This window comes from Gopherus flavomarginatus, chromosome 6 (genome assembly GCF_025201925.1).
Source record: "Gopherus flavomarginatus isolate rGopFla2 chromosome 6, rGopFla2.mat.asm, whole genome shotgun sequence".
Classification (NCBI taxonomy): domain Eukaryota; kingdom Metazoa; phylum Chordata; order Testudines; family Testudinidae; genus Gopherus; species Gopherus flavomarginatus.
This window is the reverse complement of record NC_066622.1, coordinates 69,780,864-69,798,823: the sequence shown is the minus strand read 5'-3', so window position 1 is coordinate 69,798,823 and position 17,960 is coordinate 69,780,864. Positions and strand designations below refer to the sequence as shown.

Below are 17,960 nucleotides of genomic sequence, written 5' to 3'. Positions count from 1 at the left end.
TAGGACAAAAAGCAATGGGCTTAAATTGCAGCAAGGGAGGTTTAGAGTGGACATTAGGAAAATCTTCCTGTCAGGGTAGTTAAGCACTGGAATAAATTTCCTAGGGAGGTTGTGGAATCCCCATCACTGGAGATTTTTAAGAGCAGATTAGACAAACACCTGTCAGATGGTCTAGATAATGCTTCATCCTATCATGAGTGCTGGGGACTTGACTAGATAACTTCATAGAACATTGGGGTTGGAAGGGACCTCAGGAGATTATCTACTCTAACCCCCAAACAGACTTTTGCTCCAAATCTCTAAATGGCCCCATCAAGGATTGAACTCACAACCCTGGGTTTTGCAGTCCAACACTCAAACCACTGAGCTATCCCTTCCACTCAAGGGCCCTTCTGGTCTTATGATTCTATTATACTAAAAAAGATGGAAATAGCAAAATGGACCTGAGTCTGCAGTATGGATGCAGAGGCAAAAAAGCTGGTGTAACTGTGGGCTTTGTGTCCAGAGACGACATGAAGTAGGGAGGTGGTAAGAGAGGGAACTCTAGATGGTGCTGTGAGCCTATGTTTAGATCACTGCCCACAATCAGCTACATTTCAGTGATGGATGATTTCAGCAAACTGATGGGTATTCCGAGAAGAGAAAACTGGACACCAGAGGGCACCATGAGCAAGGTGGATGCAGGTTGCTTCAGCTCCAAAGCAACCCACAGGGAATCCCCAAACTTTGTCTCCTAAACCCCATCACCCAGCCTCAAGAAATATTGTCCCTGACTAGAGAACCCCCCATCCTGCCTCTAGCTCTGCATCTTCCTCTCCGAACCTGAAAGCACAAAAAAAAAAAAAAAAGAAAACCAAAAAAAATAGAAGAGACCTGCCTCCCTCCCTACTACAGACAAAATGGTGTGTGAGCCTGATGGAGCACAACTGATGGCTGTACTACAGCCAGTGGCCACAAATACTCTTCAAATTAAATCTACAGTTTCCACCCTTCAGGCCATCATGACTGAGATTCAAAGTGCACGACAAGCTCTGTCCACATCAATGGGTGAAGCAGAACCCAGAATTTCTGGAGTGGAAGATGATTTTAAAGAGAACAAATTATGTATTATGAAGAACTGTCATGGTAACATGAACGTGGAGACCAAGCTAATTGACCTAGAAATCCACTTACGACAATGTAATATCAGAGTTATGGGTGTCCCTGAGTGAATAGAGAAACCCTCTGAATTTGTCCCTACATTGCTAGGTAAATTGTTGGATCTGCCAGTAGATTTTTGTTTTGATATAGAACAGGCACACAGGCCCTTGCCCCCAAGCCAGCTCCAGGAGGTTGCCCAAGAGCACTGATTGTGAAGTTCATGAAGTTTGCTACTAAGGAGCTTACATTACAGAAATCCAGAGGGAAAAAGGAGCTGCTATCAGGAGAAGAAGCAATGAGAGTACTATTCTTTCAAAATTATGCCCATGACATGGTTGCAAAGAAGGCTGCTTTAACCAAGTGAACAATTGGCCAGAAAAGTGGACTTAAAATATTTTTTTAAATACCCAGCAACTCTCCATGTTGAGAATGGCAAGAAGATAGTTCAGAGGTATGATGAGATAACTAGCTCAGTGGATATGGAAAGCGGTGGACGTGCTATATCTTGACTTTAGCAAAGCTTTTGATATGGTCTTCCACAGTGTTCTTACCCGCAAGTTAAAAAAGTATGGATTGGATGAATTGACTATAAGGTGGATAGAAAGTTGGCTAGATCGTTGGGATCAGTGGGTAGTGATCAATGGCTCAATGTCTAGTTGGCAGCCGGTATCAAGCAGAGTGCCCCTGAGGTCAGTCCTGGGGCCAGTCTTGTTCAACATCTTCATTAATGATCTAGATGATGGCACAGATTGCACCCTCAACAAGTTTGCAGATGATACTTTGCTGGGGAGGAAGGTAGAGATGCTAGAGGGTAGGGATAATGTCCAGAGTGACCTAGACAAATTGGAGGATTGGGCCAAAAGAAATCTGATGAGGTTCAACAAGGACCAGTGCAGAGTCCTACACTTAGGACAAAAGAATCCCAGGCACTGCTACAGGCTAGGGACCAACTGGCTAAGCAGCAGTTCTGCAGAAAAGGACCTGGGGATTACAGTGGAGGAGAAGCTGGATATGAATGTGCCCTTGTTGCCAAGCAGACTAACAGCATATTAGACTGCATTAGTAGGAGCATTGCCAGCAGATTGAATGAGGCGATTATTCCCCTCTATTCAGCACTGATGAGGCCACATCTGGAGTACTGGGTCCAGTTTTGGGCCCCCCGCTACACAAAGGATGTGGACAAATTGGAGAGAGTCCAGCGGAGGGCAACAAAAATGATTAGGGGGCAGGGGCACATGACTTACGAGGAGAGGCTGAGGGAACTGGGCTTGTTTAGTCTGCAGAAGAGAAGAGTGAGGGGGGATTTGATAGCAGCCTTCAACTACCTGAGGATGGAGCTCTGCTGTTCTTAGTGGTGGCAGATGACAGAACAAGGAGCAATGGTCTTACGTAGCAGTGGGGGAGGTCTAGGTTGGATTTTAGGAAAAACTATTTCACTAGGAGGCTGATGAAGCACTGGAATGGGTTACCTAGGGAGGTGGTGGAATCTCCATCCTTAAAGGTTTTTAAGGCCTGGTTTGACAAAGCCCTTGTTGGGATGATTTAATTAGGGTTGGTCCTGCTTTGAGCAGGGGGTTGGACTAGATGACCTCCTGAGGTCTCTTCCAACCCTAATCCTCTTATGATTCTATGATAGTGTCATTCAGTTCCCTTCAAACAGAAAAATACCTCAAAAATCTGCACAGTCCTCCCTTGCAAGAGGAGATCCCTATGGAATGATCCAGCCATATGAAATTTATGTACTGCTTTCTGAGATCTGATATGGCTGCTCTAAAGATGTTGACGGGTGCTAGTTGATATGATAGTTCCTTTTCTTTTTTTCTTTCTCTCATTGGGGTTGAAGACTTAAAGGGCTATTATCAATTTATTTCCTATTGCCTTAATTCATGGGAAAGGAGCATCGATGTAAAATCCGTCATTTGATTAGTGATTATACATATATAATTTTTTCTTAGATGGTGCTTCCATATGGAGTAATGTATCAAGGTTCTATTCATCGTAGGTGATTACTATGCTGTAGTTGTAACATTTGGCTGTGAGGATCTCCAAGTTTTGCCTGATCTGGTTGTGCCTCCTCTGGGTGTGAAGTGTGTGTTTTTAGCCTGTCTAAATAGATTCTTCTTTTTGATTGCATGGTACTAATGTGTAGGTCTCTCTCCATTCTCTTTCTTTTCTGTTTTGTTTTCCAATTTATTTAATTCCTTTTTTTGCCCCGCTCCCAGTACGCTGTGATTGCTTGGAATTTCCTTCTCACCCTTTTAGAATATGTACTAGGAAGTGACACCCTGTCCCTGGATAATTTAACTTTTCTGTTCAGATACATAAGAACTGTCTGCTGCCCTAGAAAACTTGCAATTTTTTATTTTTTCACAAGATGGCTTTATATTTTCTCTGGTATATTTTAACAACATTGGCTGTGATAATTAAATAAGTCTCCTAGAATATAAAAGGTTTTCATAACCTGTTAAAAGAAAAAAAATGCATTCAGTGGTAAAAAGGAATACTCGTTAGGTACTTCATGCATGCATGGTTGATTTAGCTTCACAAGATATGTGGAGAGTGGGTAATCCTATGGCAAGAGGCTATAGTATTTTTTTTTCCCCTGCGGCTCATTTAAAATACTCAGGATTGGACTATTTCTTTGTGTCACAAGACTTGATCGATTCAGTTACTAATTGTGACATTGATACTATTGTATCTGACCATGCTCCTAAACGTATGTCTTTTAGGCCCCCAGGAGATGTATCCACAACTAAAACGTGGAGTTAAAATACCTCTCTGCTGTTTGATACAACTTTTGTTAACTCTATCAAGCAGGAGTTAGACCTTTTTCTAAAAACAAATACCATCATCAGCTGCTGCACTTTGGGAAACCTTTAAAGCTTTCATCAGAGGCTGCCTCATCTATTACGCCACATTTAAAAAGAAATGGAGAGAATATAGACTTGATAGCCTTGTGAAGAAAACTAAGTCCTTGGATGTAGACTATGTTTCTACACCTTCCCCAGAGAAACTCAGAACCCCCATCAATCTAAGCTATGAAATCAGCAAACTTCTGTGCCAAAAGGCTGAGTTTTGCTTTATTCTCTTTGAAGCAAAACTACTGGGAATTTGTCAAGAGGGCTGGCAAGCTGTTGGCATACAGACTTAAGCAAAAGGCTTTCAGAAATAAGATTGCTGCTGTTCACGATAGTAGCAACAATTTATATTCAACACAGTCAGATATTAATGAACAATTTCTACAGTTTTATCTAAACTATATTTAACTGAAGAAGAAATCAGTAAAGAGGCCCTAGATAACTTTTTTTGGTAGATGGTCTCTGCCACAGATGTCTGACTCTCAGAAGCAATTTTTAGATGCCCCTACAAGGGGTTCTGTGGGGCTGCTCCTGGCACTCCCCCCAGAAAAAGACCCTGGTGATGCCCTGGTGAGGACCCTTCTGCCCTTTCCTCTGCCAGTTGCAGGCACACTTAGCACCTGACTCAGGCAGTTTGGAGAGCCTTCATGTGCTGATTAATTTTTGTGCTCTATCACTGAGTACACAAGAGGCAAATAAAGGTTCGAAGGAGTTCATTCCTAGTTAGTTAATATTCAGTAACCTTTGTTAGTCCTAGATAATCTTGTTGACCCAGAAGAACTGAGAGCTGCAATTGGCTAATTGCTTTCACTTGCCATTTTACTTTTGCACCACACAATATATAAAAGGTGGGTTCTGAAAGACAAAGTAACCCCCTGTTAGAACCCAGAATTATTTTGCAATGGAACCTCTGGGAGCAACAACTGTTTTCTTGGTGATTTATGTCTCTTGCCTTCTTTTCCTTTCAGCATGGAGAAAGATGTCTGGAAGTGGAAAGCTGCCTCCTGGCCCTGTTGCTTTTCCCATCATAGGGAACACGCTACAGCTGAATAAAAGGAACTTGCGCCAATCTATACAGGAGGTAAGCAGGATTTCTCCTTATGCAGGGCTTCGGCTCAGTTGGACATTAAGCAGAGCCTGGGGAAAGAGAACTCTGAAATTTCTGGGGTTTGCGCAGTGGCTCAACTCCTCATGTTTAAGGCTGAATATTTTTTCCCCAGAAATATATAGTCTTGAATGCTAGATACAACCTGTTTCTGGCAATATGTTATTTTTATGATAATGTGTCTTATTCACAGATAAACCAGAATACGGCCTCTCAGTTGTGCTGCAGCCTGTACAGGTTATCCTGCAGTGAGGAGTGTGGCTGGTGGGTTGAGCAGGGAAATGGCAGACAGCAGCCTTGGGTTCTGGTCCCAGGTCTGCAACTGATGCCATGTATGTGCCTGGGGAAACGATTGAAGTTCTTTGTGTATTTCCCACTTGTAAAATTAATCTAATGATACTTGCCTTCTTCACAGGACAAGGGTAAGGCTTAGGTTGTTGCTCTACTCTGTAAAGTTGACATATCCTCCCAGGTGGAGATCCAGAAAGGACAGTGATAGAAGAAGGGCACTCCTCCCCACACACACCCAGGGGTGAAATTGCCTGATGGGAGGACTCAGGCCCAGTGTTCTGGTGGACTTACCTTTCCTTGGCAGCTGCTCCAGTGAGACTGACTCTGTATCCTAGTGGTTAGGCCTAGGCTGCTCGCCCAGGATGTGGGAGACCCATGTTCCTTTTCCAATTACAATTCACTTATTGATACGCAATGGAATGGCTTCAACAGGGAAGTCCTTTTCCAGAATGACCCATAGTGTGGTGGTTTAGGCCTGAGCACACTCCAGAGAGAAGGGAGACCTGGTTTCAGATCCCTTCTTCACATCAGGTATGGGGGGGAATTAAACCCGGCTCTCCAACATCCCAGGTGACTACCATTCCCACTAAACTAACAGTGATGCGGGGGGGTTGGGGAGGGACCTCCTCCTTCTCCTCTTCTGGCACCTGGTGTATGGGGTCTAATCTATTAGGTGTGATTTCAGACCAGATGAGCTAGGGAGGGAACACTGAATTTGAGGATCCAGCCAGGGTTCGGGCATGTGTTAGGCACTGGCCCTAAGGACTGAGGTAGCCATGTGCATGCCCAGCAACAGATGTTATAAGTGCCTCAGGGAATTCAGGGGTGGAAACTTAGACACTGAGGGAGTTAAGGTGCCTAGAGGGTTAGCTGGGAGTTTTCAGGATCTACATTTTGCATTTAGATGCCTATATTCCTTTTTGGGTGTAATCCTTACTGGCAGGAGAGTTCTCTCATCAGTTTGTAATTAGATCCATACTCATTCTTATTCTTAAGTGGATTTAGTAAAAATGTATGGGTCCTTTGTGTTAATCTTTTACAGCTCAGTGTGAAGTATGGCCCGATTTTCACAATATACCTGGGCTCACTGCGAGTTGTGGTGCTGTATGGACAGGAGGCTGTGAAGGAAGCTCTGATTGATCAAGGGGACGAGTTCAGTGGAAGAGGAAAACTGGCACTGGCTGACAAGCTTGCCAAAGGAACAGGTACATTTCTAACAACTTCGGCATGTAGCGCTGATGTTCTCTGTATGTGGAGAACATGACTGAGAAGACAGCTCGTGTTTCACTTAGCTCTGTTCTTTGGAGGATACTAACTTTACCCACCGATTTATGTCCCAGTGTATTTCTTATTTTTACATGGTACCAGTATATGTACTTTGCTCTAATTACTGTGACAGTTTACACTGTGTTGGAGAACAAAATACAGCCTTTGGGCATGGCCTCCAATGAAATTATTTTTCTTGTTCATAATTGCTATTAACAGGAATGAGATTAATTTGTGGGATTTTGAGTTACATACACATATCAGTAATGTAGTGTCTCCAGTAGAACACACATACAATAATGTTTGTGTTCACGTTGAAACTTTCAATGACCAATATTTCCTTAGGTTAGAAATTTAGCAGATTTAGTCTGCCCCCACCCTTCATTCCTGTCCTCCCTTTTCCAGGCATTGTATTCAGCAATGGGGAGCGGTGGAAACAGCTTCGCCGATTTGCCCTCACCAACTTGAGAAACTTTGGGACTGGCAAGAAAAGTGTTGAGGAACGGATCCAAGAGGAAGCCCGTTTTCTGGTGGAAAGGCTCAGAAACACACACAGTGGGGAATTGCTGCATGTAATTTGGAAACTGAGTCAGCTAAAGACTCTTGTCTCCCTTTATTTTGTGATATTACTTTGGTTCAAACACCTTATAATTCAAGCCCAGGGGTGGCCAACCTGAGAAGGAACCAGAGAAGGAACCAGAATTTACCAATGTACATTGCCAAAGAGCCATAGTAGTACATCAGCAGCCTCCCATCAGCTCCAACCCCCCAGCGCCTTGCACCTGCCAGCAGCCCAGCCAATCAGCGCCTCCTGCAATCAGATGTTTTGCATGCTCAGGAGGCTCTGTTGGGGAGGGGGAAGAACAAGGGCATGGCAGGCTTGGGGGAAGGGGCAGGGGCCTTGGGGGGAAGGTGTGGTGTGGGGGCAGAGCAGGGGTTTGAGCAGTGAGCACCCCCTGGCATATTGGAAAGTTGGCGCCTGTAGCTCCAGCCCTGGAGCCAGCGCCTATGCAAGAAGCCACATATTAATTTCTGAAGAGCTGCATGTGGCTCCGGAGCCACAGGTTGGCCACCCCTGCTCAAGCCATTACCTGCATGTATAACAGTCTGTGTTAATGTAAAGGAAAAATATGTGAGAAAAGTTCCTGAGATGACCTTTCCTGGCTGTTATTTCCCATGTTTTCTACCCTCTGATCTGTGGCCAATGGGCAAATGGAAAATGTTTGTCCAGAGTAGGCAGAAGCTAACACAGTGAACCATATTAGAGTGGATTCGTTTATCTTCAGTGTGTTGGGCTAATAAGACACCAGGCCTACAGCGTCCTTATTCTGATTTTCTTCTCTGCTAGATGTTTGATACAAGTCTGGCACCTACACTGTATGAGGATGGCCTCCCAAATATATCACTGTGTACATTTGCAGTGCTTTCTAAGTGATGAATATTATTTATTTATTTTATTATTTATTTATGTTCTATTAGTTTCTAGAGGACCCAGGCAAGACTGGGGCTCCTTTGCCAGGAGGTTGTGTTAACAGACAGTTGGAGACAGTCCCTGCCTCAAGCAACATACATACTAAATACACATGAAGAAGAAAAAGTGGAGAAAGGAAGAATTATTTTCTCTCTTTTAGAGATATGGAACTGAGACAGAGAGAGATTGAGTGATTTGCTCGAAGTCACACCTGGAAGTTTGTGGCACAGCTGGGAATTGTCTCCAGGTTTCCTGAGATACCGGGCCACTGCCTTAACCACAAGACCATCCCGCTTCTTGCAATATACAGTGCAACATTAAGGGCTAAAATGAAGTTGACTCTCCATCTGCGTGAATTGTGTGTGTGAGAGAAGAATGCATGGAGAACCTTCCCCACTCGTGATACAGACATAAGAGAGAGCCGCTTTACTGCTGTTGCCACTTGTGTATCCTGAGCCAAGGGCAGCTGCTCCTGTAGATAATGACTCAAAAGGAATCTGCGTGGGTGAGGGACAGAGGTGAAAGTAAGCCACTGTGGTAGCAGCAGCCGGAGCCCCTGGCCCTTTAAATTGCCTCTGAGCCCCGGGGCTTCCAGCCACCTCTGCAGCTGGTAGCTCTGGTGGTGATTTAATGGGCGTGAGGCTCCCAGCCACTGCTACTGCAGCTGGAGTCCTAGGCCACTTAAATCTTGATTTAAAGGGCCCAAGTATTTAAAGGCCTGCCTCTTCCTGTTGAGGCCATGTCTCTTCTGGTCCCGCCCCCACAGCTCAGGGTCCGCCGTACGGTAAGTCCTTTAAGTTACTTTCTTCCCTGGTGAGGGACATGAAGTGAGAACACACTGCATGGAGAAAATGCCGCTTCTGGATGTTCTCCCTGTGCAATGTGGTCTCAAGTCAGAGGGGTGAAGTCTTGTAGACAATTGCTTTGAATATTGTATACGTCCCGCTGCATTGTAGGAGTTTGTGATGATGCTACAAGCAATGGCTAAGGTAGAATCCTCTGAATGCAAGATCCTCTTTTGAAAGGAATACTGTCTGTCAGGCCTGTGTAAGGAGCCCATGGCAGACAGGCAGGTGTCACTCAGAGAGGGACACCTAGAGGGACCGATGATCCCTATTCAGACCAGAGTGTGTCTGGCAGACAGCCGCAAAGGAGACAGTGTGAAAACTGATTCCTAGCAAAATGGGGATAATTATTTAATATAAATTTACAGAAATAGCATTGGGGAAGCCCTATGTGGAGAATGAGGGAAATATCGGTGTTATTTTTCATGTGCACCTCAGTTTAGCTGTGTGATATTATCCTGCCTGGCTGTACTGAATTACATAAAAGGAGGATGAAAGGGGGACACTAAGAGGAAGTGAAATAATGGCAAGGATAAGTACGGTCAGAGAGAATACCAAGGGTAATAATGGAGAAGCTGTTAATTTGAGAACACCCCCAGCGTAGCTTCAGCTATTTGGAAAGTATTCTCTTCCTAGACAGAAACTAGCATCCAACAGGGAAACTAAAACCTTATGGATTTTCACCAAGCAGGAAGGGGGTTGAGTGAGTTGAAGGTAACTGGGCTGAATGGAACTTATCAAAGCTTGCAAGGAAAGATTGTTTAGGTAAAAGGAATGTGTGTAGAAGCCTTTATTGTTTCTAGTTTTTGCTCTGTGTGCTGCATACCTTTGGGAGGATAAATAACACTTAGTTTTGGAGAAATTGTTTTTGAGTCACTTTGATCCCCTGCTGGTCACAGTCCCTGGAGGGAAAGGGCTCACGGGTGTCCAGCACAGAGCAACCTGTCATGCTACCATCGTTGGGATGTAGTGAGTCTGCTGCCCAGCTAGCCAATCTAAGGGTGGTTGGACTTAGAGGATTCTCCCATTCAGAGAGAGGCAGAAACTCAGGTCTGTCATCTGAGGGGGACTCTTGAGAGGGACTGAAAGGAATCTAAACCCAGTTTACTCTGGAACTGTGAGACCATAACTTACCCTCCCCAGTGAATATTAGGGACTGCCCTCTTGGTCTGGGGCCAGGACATCCAGAACATCCCAGTAACATCAATGGATGTGATGCTGTAGGTGAAAATACTGAATTAAAAACTGGACACTGGTTTGGTTCTATTGCAGAGCGACCCTTTGACCCCACCCTCCCTCTCACCCATGCTGTCTCCAACGTCATCTGTTCCATTGTCTTTGGGGACCGGTTTGACTATGAAGATCAGAAGTTTCTGACATTAATTCATCTCACAGAGGAAAACAATGAACTCCTTCGCTCTCTCCTGGCACAGGTGTGTTCAGTGGGTTTTCCCACTCTTCTCCTTTATAAAGTAGGAAAGGACAGAGATTTCTTTCTTTTATCGTTCATTATCCTTTAACAATTGTTATTTCAGATTCTCATAATGTTCCTATTCTCCTCATTAGGCTGCAGCTGTTACCAATTCCAGCCTCAAGCTTGTTTCTGAGGATAATTTAAATAGGCACACAAAACACTTCATTTGCTCAGAATTAAAACATTAGCATCCAAACTGTTGCAGCTGACTCGGTTCACAGTATATTCACAATGATATACCTGAATATGGTCGCATTCTTCACCTGCAAAGCAAACTCTTTTTCATTCCTGGTACACAGCCACTCACATATCCCATTGCTGAAAACCTCACCAAATGCACAACAGTCAAACTCAGTGGAAATCAATGGAGTTACAGCAGCAGAGAATTTGGCCCCTTCACTCCAACTGGAGGAAGACTAAGATATCTTTTACTTGTATAGTCTATAATGTTTTATTACTGCCTACGAAAATCTGTATTCCGAGTTAGGTTTGGGAACTTGAGTGTGATTTTCAAGAACAGCATATGAATATTGGGGATGGTTTTATGTTGGAAATAATGGAGATTATTGTAGCGAATAGAACTGAGTGTCACTGCAGTTTATGTGAGGAATAGGTGTGTATTGAGTAGAATGAGTTAGTGAAGCTGGGGAAGTTCTTTAGAATCCATTTGCACAGGAACGTGCCACAGAAATATTGTATTGTGCTGCTATAACTGAGTCAATTGGGCCAATTGAGTCAACTGATGATTTGTTGTGTCGAGGTAAACCAAGATGTACTTTTCCTTCTATCATTCTAGCTGTACAATTTTTTCCCAACTCTCATGGATTATATACCTGGGCCTCACCAGGAGTTACTTAAAAATTCAGAGGAGTTTAGAATCTTTGTTCTGGAGAGAGTGAAGATGCACAAAGAGTCTCTGGATCTTAGCTGCCCTCGAGACTTCATCGATGCTTTCCTCATCAAAATGGAACAGGTAAGTGAGGGCAGCAGCCTTTGCCCTTTGCTGTGGAGTGAGTTATACCTATCATGGGTATTTATCACTCTGTACAAGACCCAAAGGCGGATCTGGTCTCTGCCCCTGGAACTTACATTCTAAAGCCATGCCCTGCTCACCTCATTTGTGTGAATAGTGCCAGTGATGCCAGTGGGACTACACCAATGAGTAAGACAAACAGGTTTTGTCTCTAAGGGTATGTGCACACTGCAATGAAAGACCCACAGCACAGCCACGGCTGGCCCGAGTCAGCTGACTTGGGCTTGAAGGGCTCAGTCCGCAGGGTTATAAAATTGCAGTGTAAATATTGGTGCTTGGGCTGCAGCTCAGGTTCTGGGCCTCTTCCCTCTTTCTGGGCTTCAGAGCCTGGGCTCCAGCCTGAGCCCATTTGTCTACATTGCAATATTATAGCCCCTCAACCTGATTCTCATGAGCCCAAGTCAGTTGATCCAGGCCAGCCGTGGATTTTTTATTGCAGTGTAGACGTTTTAAAAGGACGGAGCACCCAAACTAGGTCTCAAAAGCACATGGAAACAGGTAGATTTTTCTCTGTTTGTAATTTAGTCATTGAAAGAGTTTTTATTAAGTGAGTGGAGAGAGGCACTTTTACTGCTCTGTGTTAGCATCTGTGGAATTAGCAGGAGAAAGCAGTTTCAAATGGCTGCCTATGCCCACACCTTCAGACTTAACCTACTACCTGCTTTTTTGGAAATCCCTCCTGCTAATCTCATGTAATATTTTGCAACGGCAGCCTATTACGTGTTCTGTCACTGCACTCCTTGTTCAAGAGGTAGCCAGGCATTTGTGTTTTCAGTGGATTTTCGCTTCCGTTGGAGCATCAGACTCAATCCATCTGGCTCCAAGATTAAAAATTGGTTAGAAACATTTGGTTTCGTTTCTAATTCAGGGTTATCAAGGCAATTAGTGCTGCCCAGACAAACAAAATAGGAAATCAAAGGAATCAACAACAACAAGTTCAATGTTAACAGTTAGAAATACAGATGAAAACTAACTTGGTTACTGTAATGCTCCAGTTCTCCTCTTTACAAAAGACCACAGGTTTCCACAGGAATAGCCTAAAGTACTCTGCAGTGCTACTGCAATCTCCAGGGCTGTGGCCCATTTTTTGTAAGGATTTTTATAAAGATGTTTAGTGGGTCACAGAGCAGGTAGAATATGAGAGGGTTTGGGCCTGTATGAATCAATCCCACACTCTTACAGTCAATGATCAAACAACTGTAAGAAGTCTCTCTACAGGAGCAAAAGAATGACCAGTCGGAATTTAACACTGAAAACTTGGTGAGAAGCACAGTAGACTTATTCCTTGCTGGAACGGGGACAACCAGCACCACCCTGAGACATGGACTCCTGATTCTTCTGAAATACCCAGATATAGAAGGTACCATACAGACACACACACAATTTTAAGTCTTGGGAAGCTGAGGGGATTACATGGCTCAAGGGATCTCTAATGGATACAGACCCCTGTCCCTTAAGTCATCAGATCAAATCTGGCTTGGGCTGGAAGTGAGCTGTGTCACCACTGTGTGCAGGCTGATATATGTGAGAGGTGTTTGAGGATGGATGTTTTAGTTCAGTTTGTGTAGACAGATGTCTGCATTCAAAAAGGACCATCACAACTGCCATTACTTGGCCTCCTTATGGGCGGTCTCAGCATGGGGCCTTCAGACTGAGTAGACCATTGTGTCTGGATTCCTGTCTCACCTCATGGTTCATGTTAAGGCTCCTGGGCCAGGAGAAAGTGTGTGTGTTTGTGTGTGGGAAGCCTACACTGCCATTGGTCAGATGGTGCCTGGTCTGTGGGTAACAGGTATCTTTGGATTCCAGGGCTTTCAGACGGGCACCCTCCACTCAAATAAAAGCAAAGACATTTCATTTTAGGATTTAATAATCTTGTAGGTGTCAGGATTGAGTAAGGGCTTAAATCAAAACTCTGTCAGTGCTAGAGATTTATCAAAACCCAGCTAATATACAGCGCTAATTTCCACCTCATCAGTTTCCTCCATGCTGACGGGTATGATTGACTTTGGTGGGGGGAAATTTTAGGCCTCAGTCTCTTGCACAGCAGTTAGTTATATGCTCTGCTGATAACATCACATTGTGCTCTCTTTTATAACATAACCAGGCATGAGCCATATCACTGCCCTAATAATTACATTATAGGCATTTTGTCCTAGATACCATGTACAGTAGTTTCTGTAACCCAAAACTAACTGTTATATTATTTTAACTGAGAGGTCGGCAAGCTCTGGCACGCGGCTTGCCAGGGTAAGCACCTTGGCGGGCTGGGCCAGTTTGTTTACCTGCCGCATTGGCAGGTTTGGCCGATCACGGCTGCCACTGGCTGCGATTCGCTGTCCCAGGCCAATGAGGGTGGTGGGAAGCACCGTGGGCTGAGGGATGTGCTGGCCATGGCTTCCCGCTGCCCCCATTGGCCTGGAGCAGTGAACCACGGTCAGTGGGATCTGCGGTAGGCCAAACCTGCCTACGTGGCAGGTAAACAAACTGGCATGGCCCGCCAAGCGAGTCACGTGCCAGAGGTTGCTGAACCCTGTTATAACTTGTTATATTTCCAACGTGCATCTGCTGAGACGTGTGTATTTCTTACTATGTGACAGCATGGGGCAAAATTATGGGAATCCTGTTCTTTAGCTTTATTGTTAACCTTGTTCATTTGATGACAGAGAAAGTTCATGAAGAGATTGACCGTGTGATTGGCCGAAGCCGAAGCCCCTGCATGGCAGACCGAAACCAGATGCCCTACACAGATGCTGTGATACACGAGATCCAGAGATTCATTAACCTTGTCCCATTGAATCTCCCACATGCAGTGACCAGAGACACTCATTTCAGACAATATGTTATCCCAAAGGTTAGTTCTCAATGTTTCTCTGAAAAATCCAGTTCTTCTACCTCTTCCTTTTTTCAGTTTTGAATTAATCACAATAGAAATGTTTGCCTCTAAGTGTGCATTAGGCTCCCAAAAAGAGGGAAACTCTTTTGGGAGATCAATTTCTGAGATGGCTCCATCTCCACCAATCTTTAGATGTACTGAAGTGTTAATATACACCACAACCCACAGTGACCACATCCTAGGTTGCTAACTGAATTTCACTTTGAGTTGTATAGGGATTTTTAGCATAACCATGCTGTTAATTAGTTAGTTATGAGGAAACTATTGGTGTGATGACTAAACTATAAAGACAAGGGAAACTCAAATGCTTCCAAATAGCATCTAAGACTAACACCTAACACTTCTGGATCTTAGCCAGACTTTTCCAAACCTCTTTGATGTAGAAACCAGGGTCGTAATCTAATGGGAGCAGCCTTTCTTATGAAATTCCAGGATCTAGTTGTTCCAGGTGGGCTGCAGTTTGGTGGGGTTACCTTTTCTCATGGAATCTGAGTATTTCTAGATCTGGTTGAAGGCATGAATTTCCAGGGGATGCAAGGAAATGAAGGAAAGAAAAATGTGTCCCACTAACCAGCTCAGTGAATTCTGGAGACTTTTCAGTTTCAACAGTATCCATTTAAACGTTCTTTATCTGTGTTTACTAAATCAGGGCACCACTATATTCCCTGTTCTGAAATCGGTCCTAGATGACAGCAGAGAATTTCCAAAGCCAGAGCAATTTAACCCAGGACATTTCTTGGATGAAAATGGTGCCTTTAGGAAGAGTGACTTCTTCATTCCTTTTTCTGCAGGTAAAAAAGCCATGTTTGTTTCAGGTCCCAGACCTTTCTCTCTTAGCTTTATCTTGAGTATACAAAGAGTTCTCAAATTGTAGTTTGCAGAGCCTTTTCGGGCCATCCCTGAAGCAGAGCCTCTCACAACAGTGAAGCATCTGTCGGTCTCCAGTCTCTTTTTTAACTAATTGAACATGCACTACTCTCAACTCTGCCTGGCAACTTCACATCTTCCTTTGTCTATCTGTGTCAGCCCACCGTGGACGAATTGTGATTGAATGTGCGTGCAAAAGTAAAATTGAAGGGAGTAACATGCAACAGGGCAGAAGCCATCTGCATAGTCACCTGGAGAGAGATCAGTATGGGTTGCTTAGCTTCTCAACTTTACTCCAAGCAGTGAAGATCCCTACACTCTTTTAATAAACCCTGTATGCTGTTCTCCTCCATTCTGCTACTCAGCATGCCTACGTCTCGCTATCTGTTCATTCTGCCTTCCACTCAAGAACCACTGTATCATTCCTCCCTTAAACATATTAACTGGCTTGAGACCTGCATTAACTATTATCAAACCCCACATCTGCTCACCCGTCTCCACATATTGGTATTTAAAAAGCTACTTACTCTATGGAATGCAGCCTTTAATATGATCTGTGAGTGGCTTCTTAAACCCCCAAATAATATAAAACTTAATCCTGCCTTGAATGCAGGGGACTGGACTAGATGACCTCTCAAGGTCCCTTCCAGTTCTATGATTCTATGAAATGCTTTTATACCTTCCTGAACTCTGAGAGATGGCCATTATCCTCCATGTGGTGACCCTGAATGACTCTGTGCATCTAATTTTAATCTGGAGGTTTACTTACATTGTAACAGTATTTAACATATTTTGAAAAGAAAGATCTCCTGCATCTCCTTGATATTCTTTTTTTATTGCAGGGAAACGGATTTGCGTGGGAGAGGCTCTGGCTCGGATGGAGCTATTTTTGCTACTGACAACGATTTTGCAGAATTTTACCTTGAAATCTCCCATTGACCCCAAGGACATTGATATAGCTCCACTACCAAGTGCAGTGATAAATGCACCAAAACCATACCAGCTCTGTGTTTTGCCTCGATAAAAACCATGAAAAGTCATCTCCGTGTTCTACACCAGTAGCGAATTTGATTGTCTATGATCCCGGACTCATTAGTACAGTGACAGAAATGAACTCACTGTCTCGAAACAGAAAGTTAAATAATCTGGCTTTTTAAGTAACTGATGTAACAAAATTAAGTGCAATACCAAAAAAATAACATAGGCATGTACAATAAGCCAGCAATGTTCTCAGACTGTCTCAGGTGTGAATCTGTTTGTGACATAAGTTGAATATGTTTTCAGTTCATTTGTGGTGCAGTTGACAACAAGAGAAACTACTTTTGACAGCCATAAATGCTCCTTTATTTACAAGGGACTAGTAACCGTTTCCGCTCTTGAGGTCTGATCAACCAATCAGAGTAAATTGTGGTGATGTAATGCTTATGATTGGACAGCCTGCTTTGATGTGGGGAGTTTCTGTGGCATCGGACTGAACTAGAGTTCTCCCTCCCCTGCTCATTTATGTAATTTCAATTTAGCTCAGTGGAATTAAACTTTCACTTAATAAAGATTCTTCTTATTTCTCCAGCTCACCTCCATGCTCCTATAAATTTGTTTAATTAACTTATTTACTGAAGCTATCCGACACATTGCAGGTCATGGATTGAGCTGGGTTGATGGTGCCTAGGGCAAGAGAAGTTGTGCTGTTGTCTATCTTTAGCCTGTTGATCAGACACCCTGTGCTAGGAACCTTCACACCTACAGGTGTCACATATACATCACCCTTAGGAGACAGCATTAGATGCTCCCAATCTGTGTGCTTCTTTCTCCTCTCTCTTCTTTTCTCCTTCCATCACTCAGTATCAAGTCATGTACTCCGCTGTCTCTGTACCTGGAGGGACCCCTCTCCCTGTCTTCATTCACCAAGAGCCTTCTCTGCTCCAGCAAATCTCTCCTTGAAAACCAGTCCTCCACTTTGCTATGCCTCATCAGTCATCCTCCATGTCCTGGTAGCTGCCAGGTTTGTCTAGCTCCTTGTGTGACATTTCACCCTAGTGACATGAAATCCCACAAATAGTGGGAGCAATAGTTGGGAGTCAGGCATGGATCCTTCTTTCCTTAAAATCTATGATTCTGTCCATTCCCCTACTTTGTTTGATTTCTGCTATTGGTGAGATCTTGAGGTCTTCTTACTCTCCAGGGGTATGCCAGTTCTCAGAAGGAGAGGGGTGCATTCGTATATAATTAGCAAGTTAAAAGGGAAAAAAAGTGAATGCAACCCAAGCCTTGTAGAATATCCATATTATAACATATGGTATTATACCATTGTTGTATAATCTTAATTTAATCTTTTTATAGATCATTCTCATTGGAATGTTATAAACATTCTAATATATTTAACTCTGTAATCAAGCAGACTTCGCTAGAGGCAAGCTGTGTCCCCTGCTCTAGCATTTACAGCCTTGTTTATTATATATCAGGAACTATAACATTAAATTAACTGTAACTAAAGATGGATAGGAAAGTGAATTTCACTTTTGTGAAAAATTTCAAGGTTTGGGGAAATTTTCTCATCCTGAATTGGTACAAAAAGGCAAAAGTTTGGCAAAATTCATAGACGTAAAATTACACAATTTTTCATTTTGAAAACACCAAAATTTTCCTGCAATGGAAACATTTTAGTATTTCTGACATGAAATATGCTCCCCTGGCTTGCAGGCTGCTCAGAAGAT

General features: G+C 43.6%; 1 protein-coding gene across 1 annotated transcript; it reads left to right on the top strand.

Moving 5' to 3' along the window:
• Positions 1-3,260: 3,260 nt before the first annotated feature.
• On the top strand, positions 3,261-16,389 carry LOC127054310 (cytochrome P450 2H2-like). Its single transcript, XM_050960399.1, has 10 exons — positions 3,261-3,285; positions 4,967-5,079; positions 6,437-6,599; positions 7,066-7,215; positions 10,249-10,409; positions 11,247-11,423; positions 12,702-12,843; positions 14,150-14,337; positions 15,029-15,170; positions 16,089-16,389. The coding sequence occupies exons 1-10, from the start codon at positions 3,273-3,275 to the stop codon at positions 16,268-16,270; spliced, it is 1,431 nt and encodes a 476-aa protein (XP_050816356.1). The 5' UTR covers positions 3,261-3,272; the 3' UTR covers positions 16,271-16,389.
• The last annotated feature ends 1,571 nt before the right edge of the window (positions 16,390-17,960 follow it).

Excerpts from the sequence above, each read along its gene's own strand:
- LOC127054310 (XM_050960399.1), top strand. Across the intron at positions 7,216-10,248 it reads AAGGCTCAGAAACACACACA|AGCGACCCTTTGACCCCACC; the intron begins GTGGGGAATTGC and ends GTTCTATTGCAG. Across the intron at positions 14,338-15,028 it reads GACAATATGTTATCCCAAAG|GGCACCACTATATTCCCTGT; the intron begins GTTAGTTCTCAA and ends TTACTAAATCAG.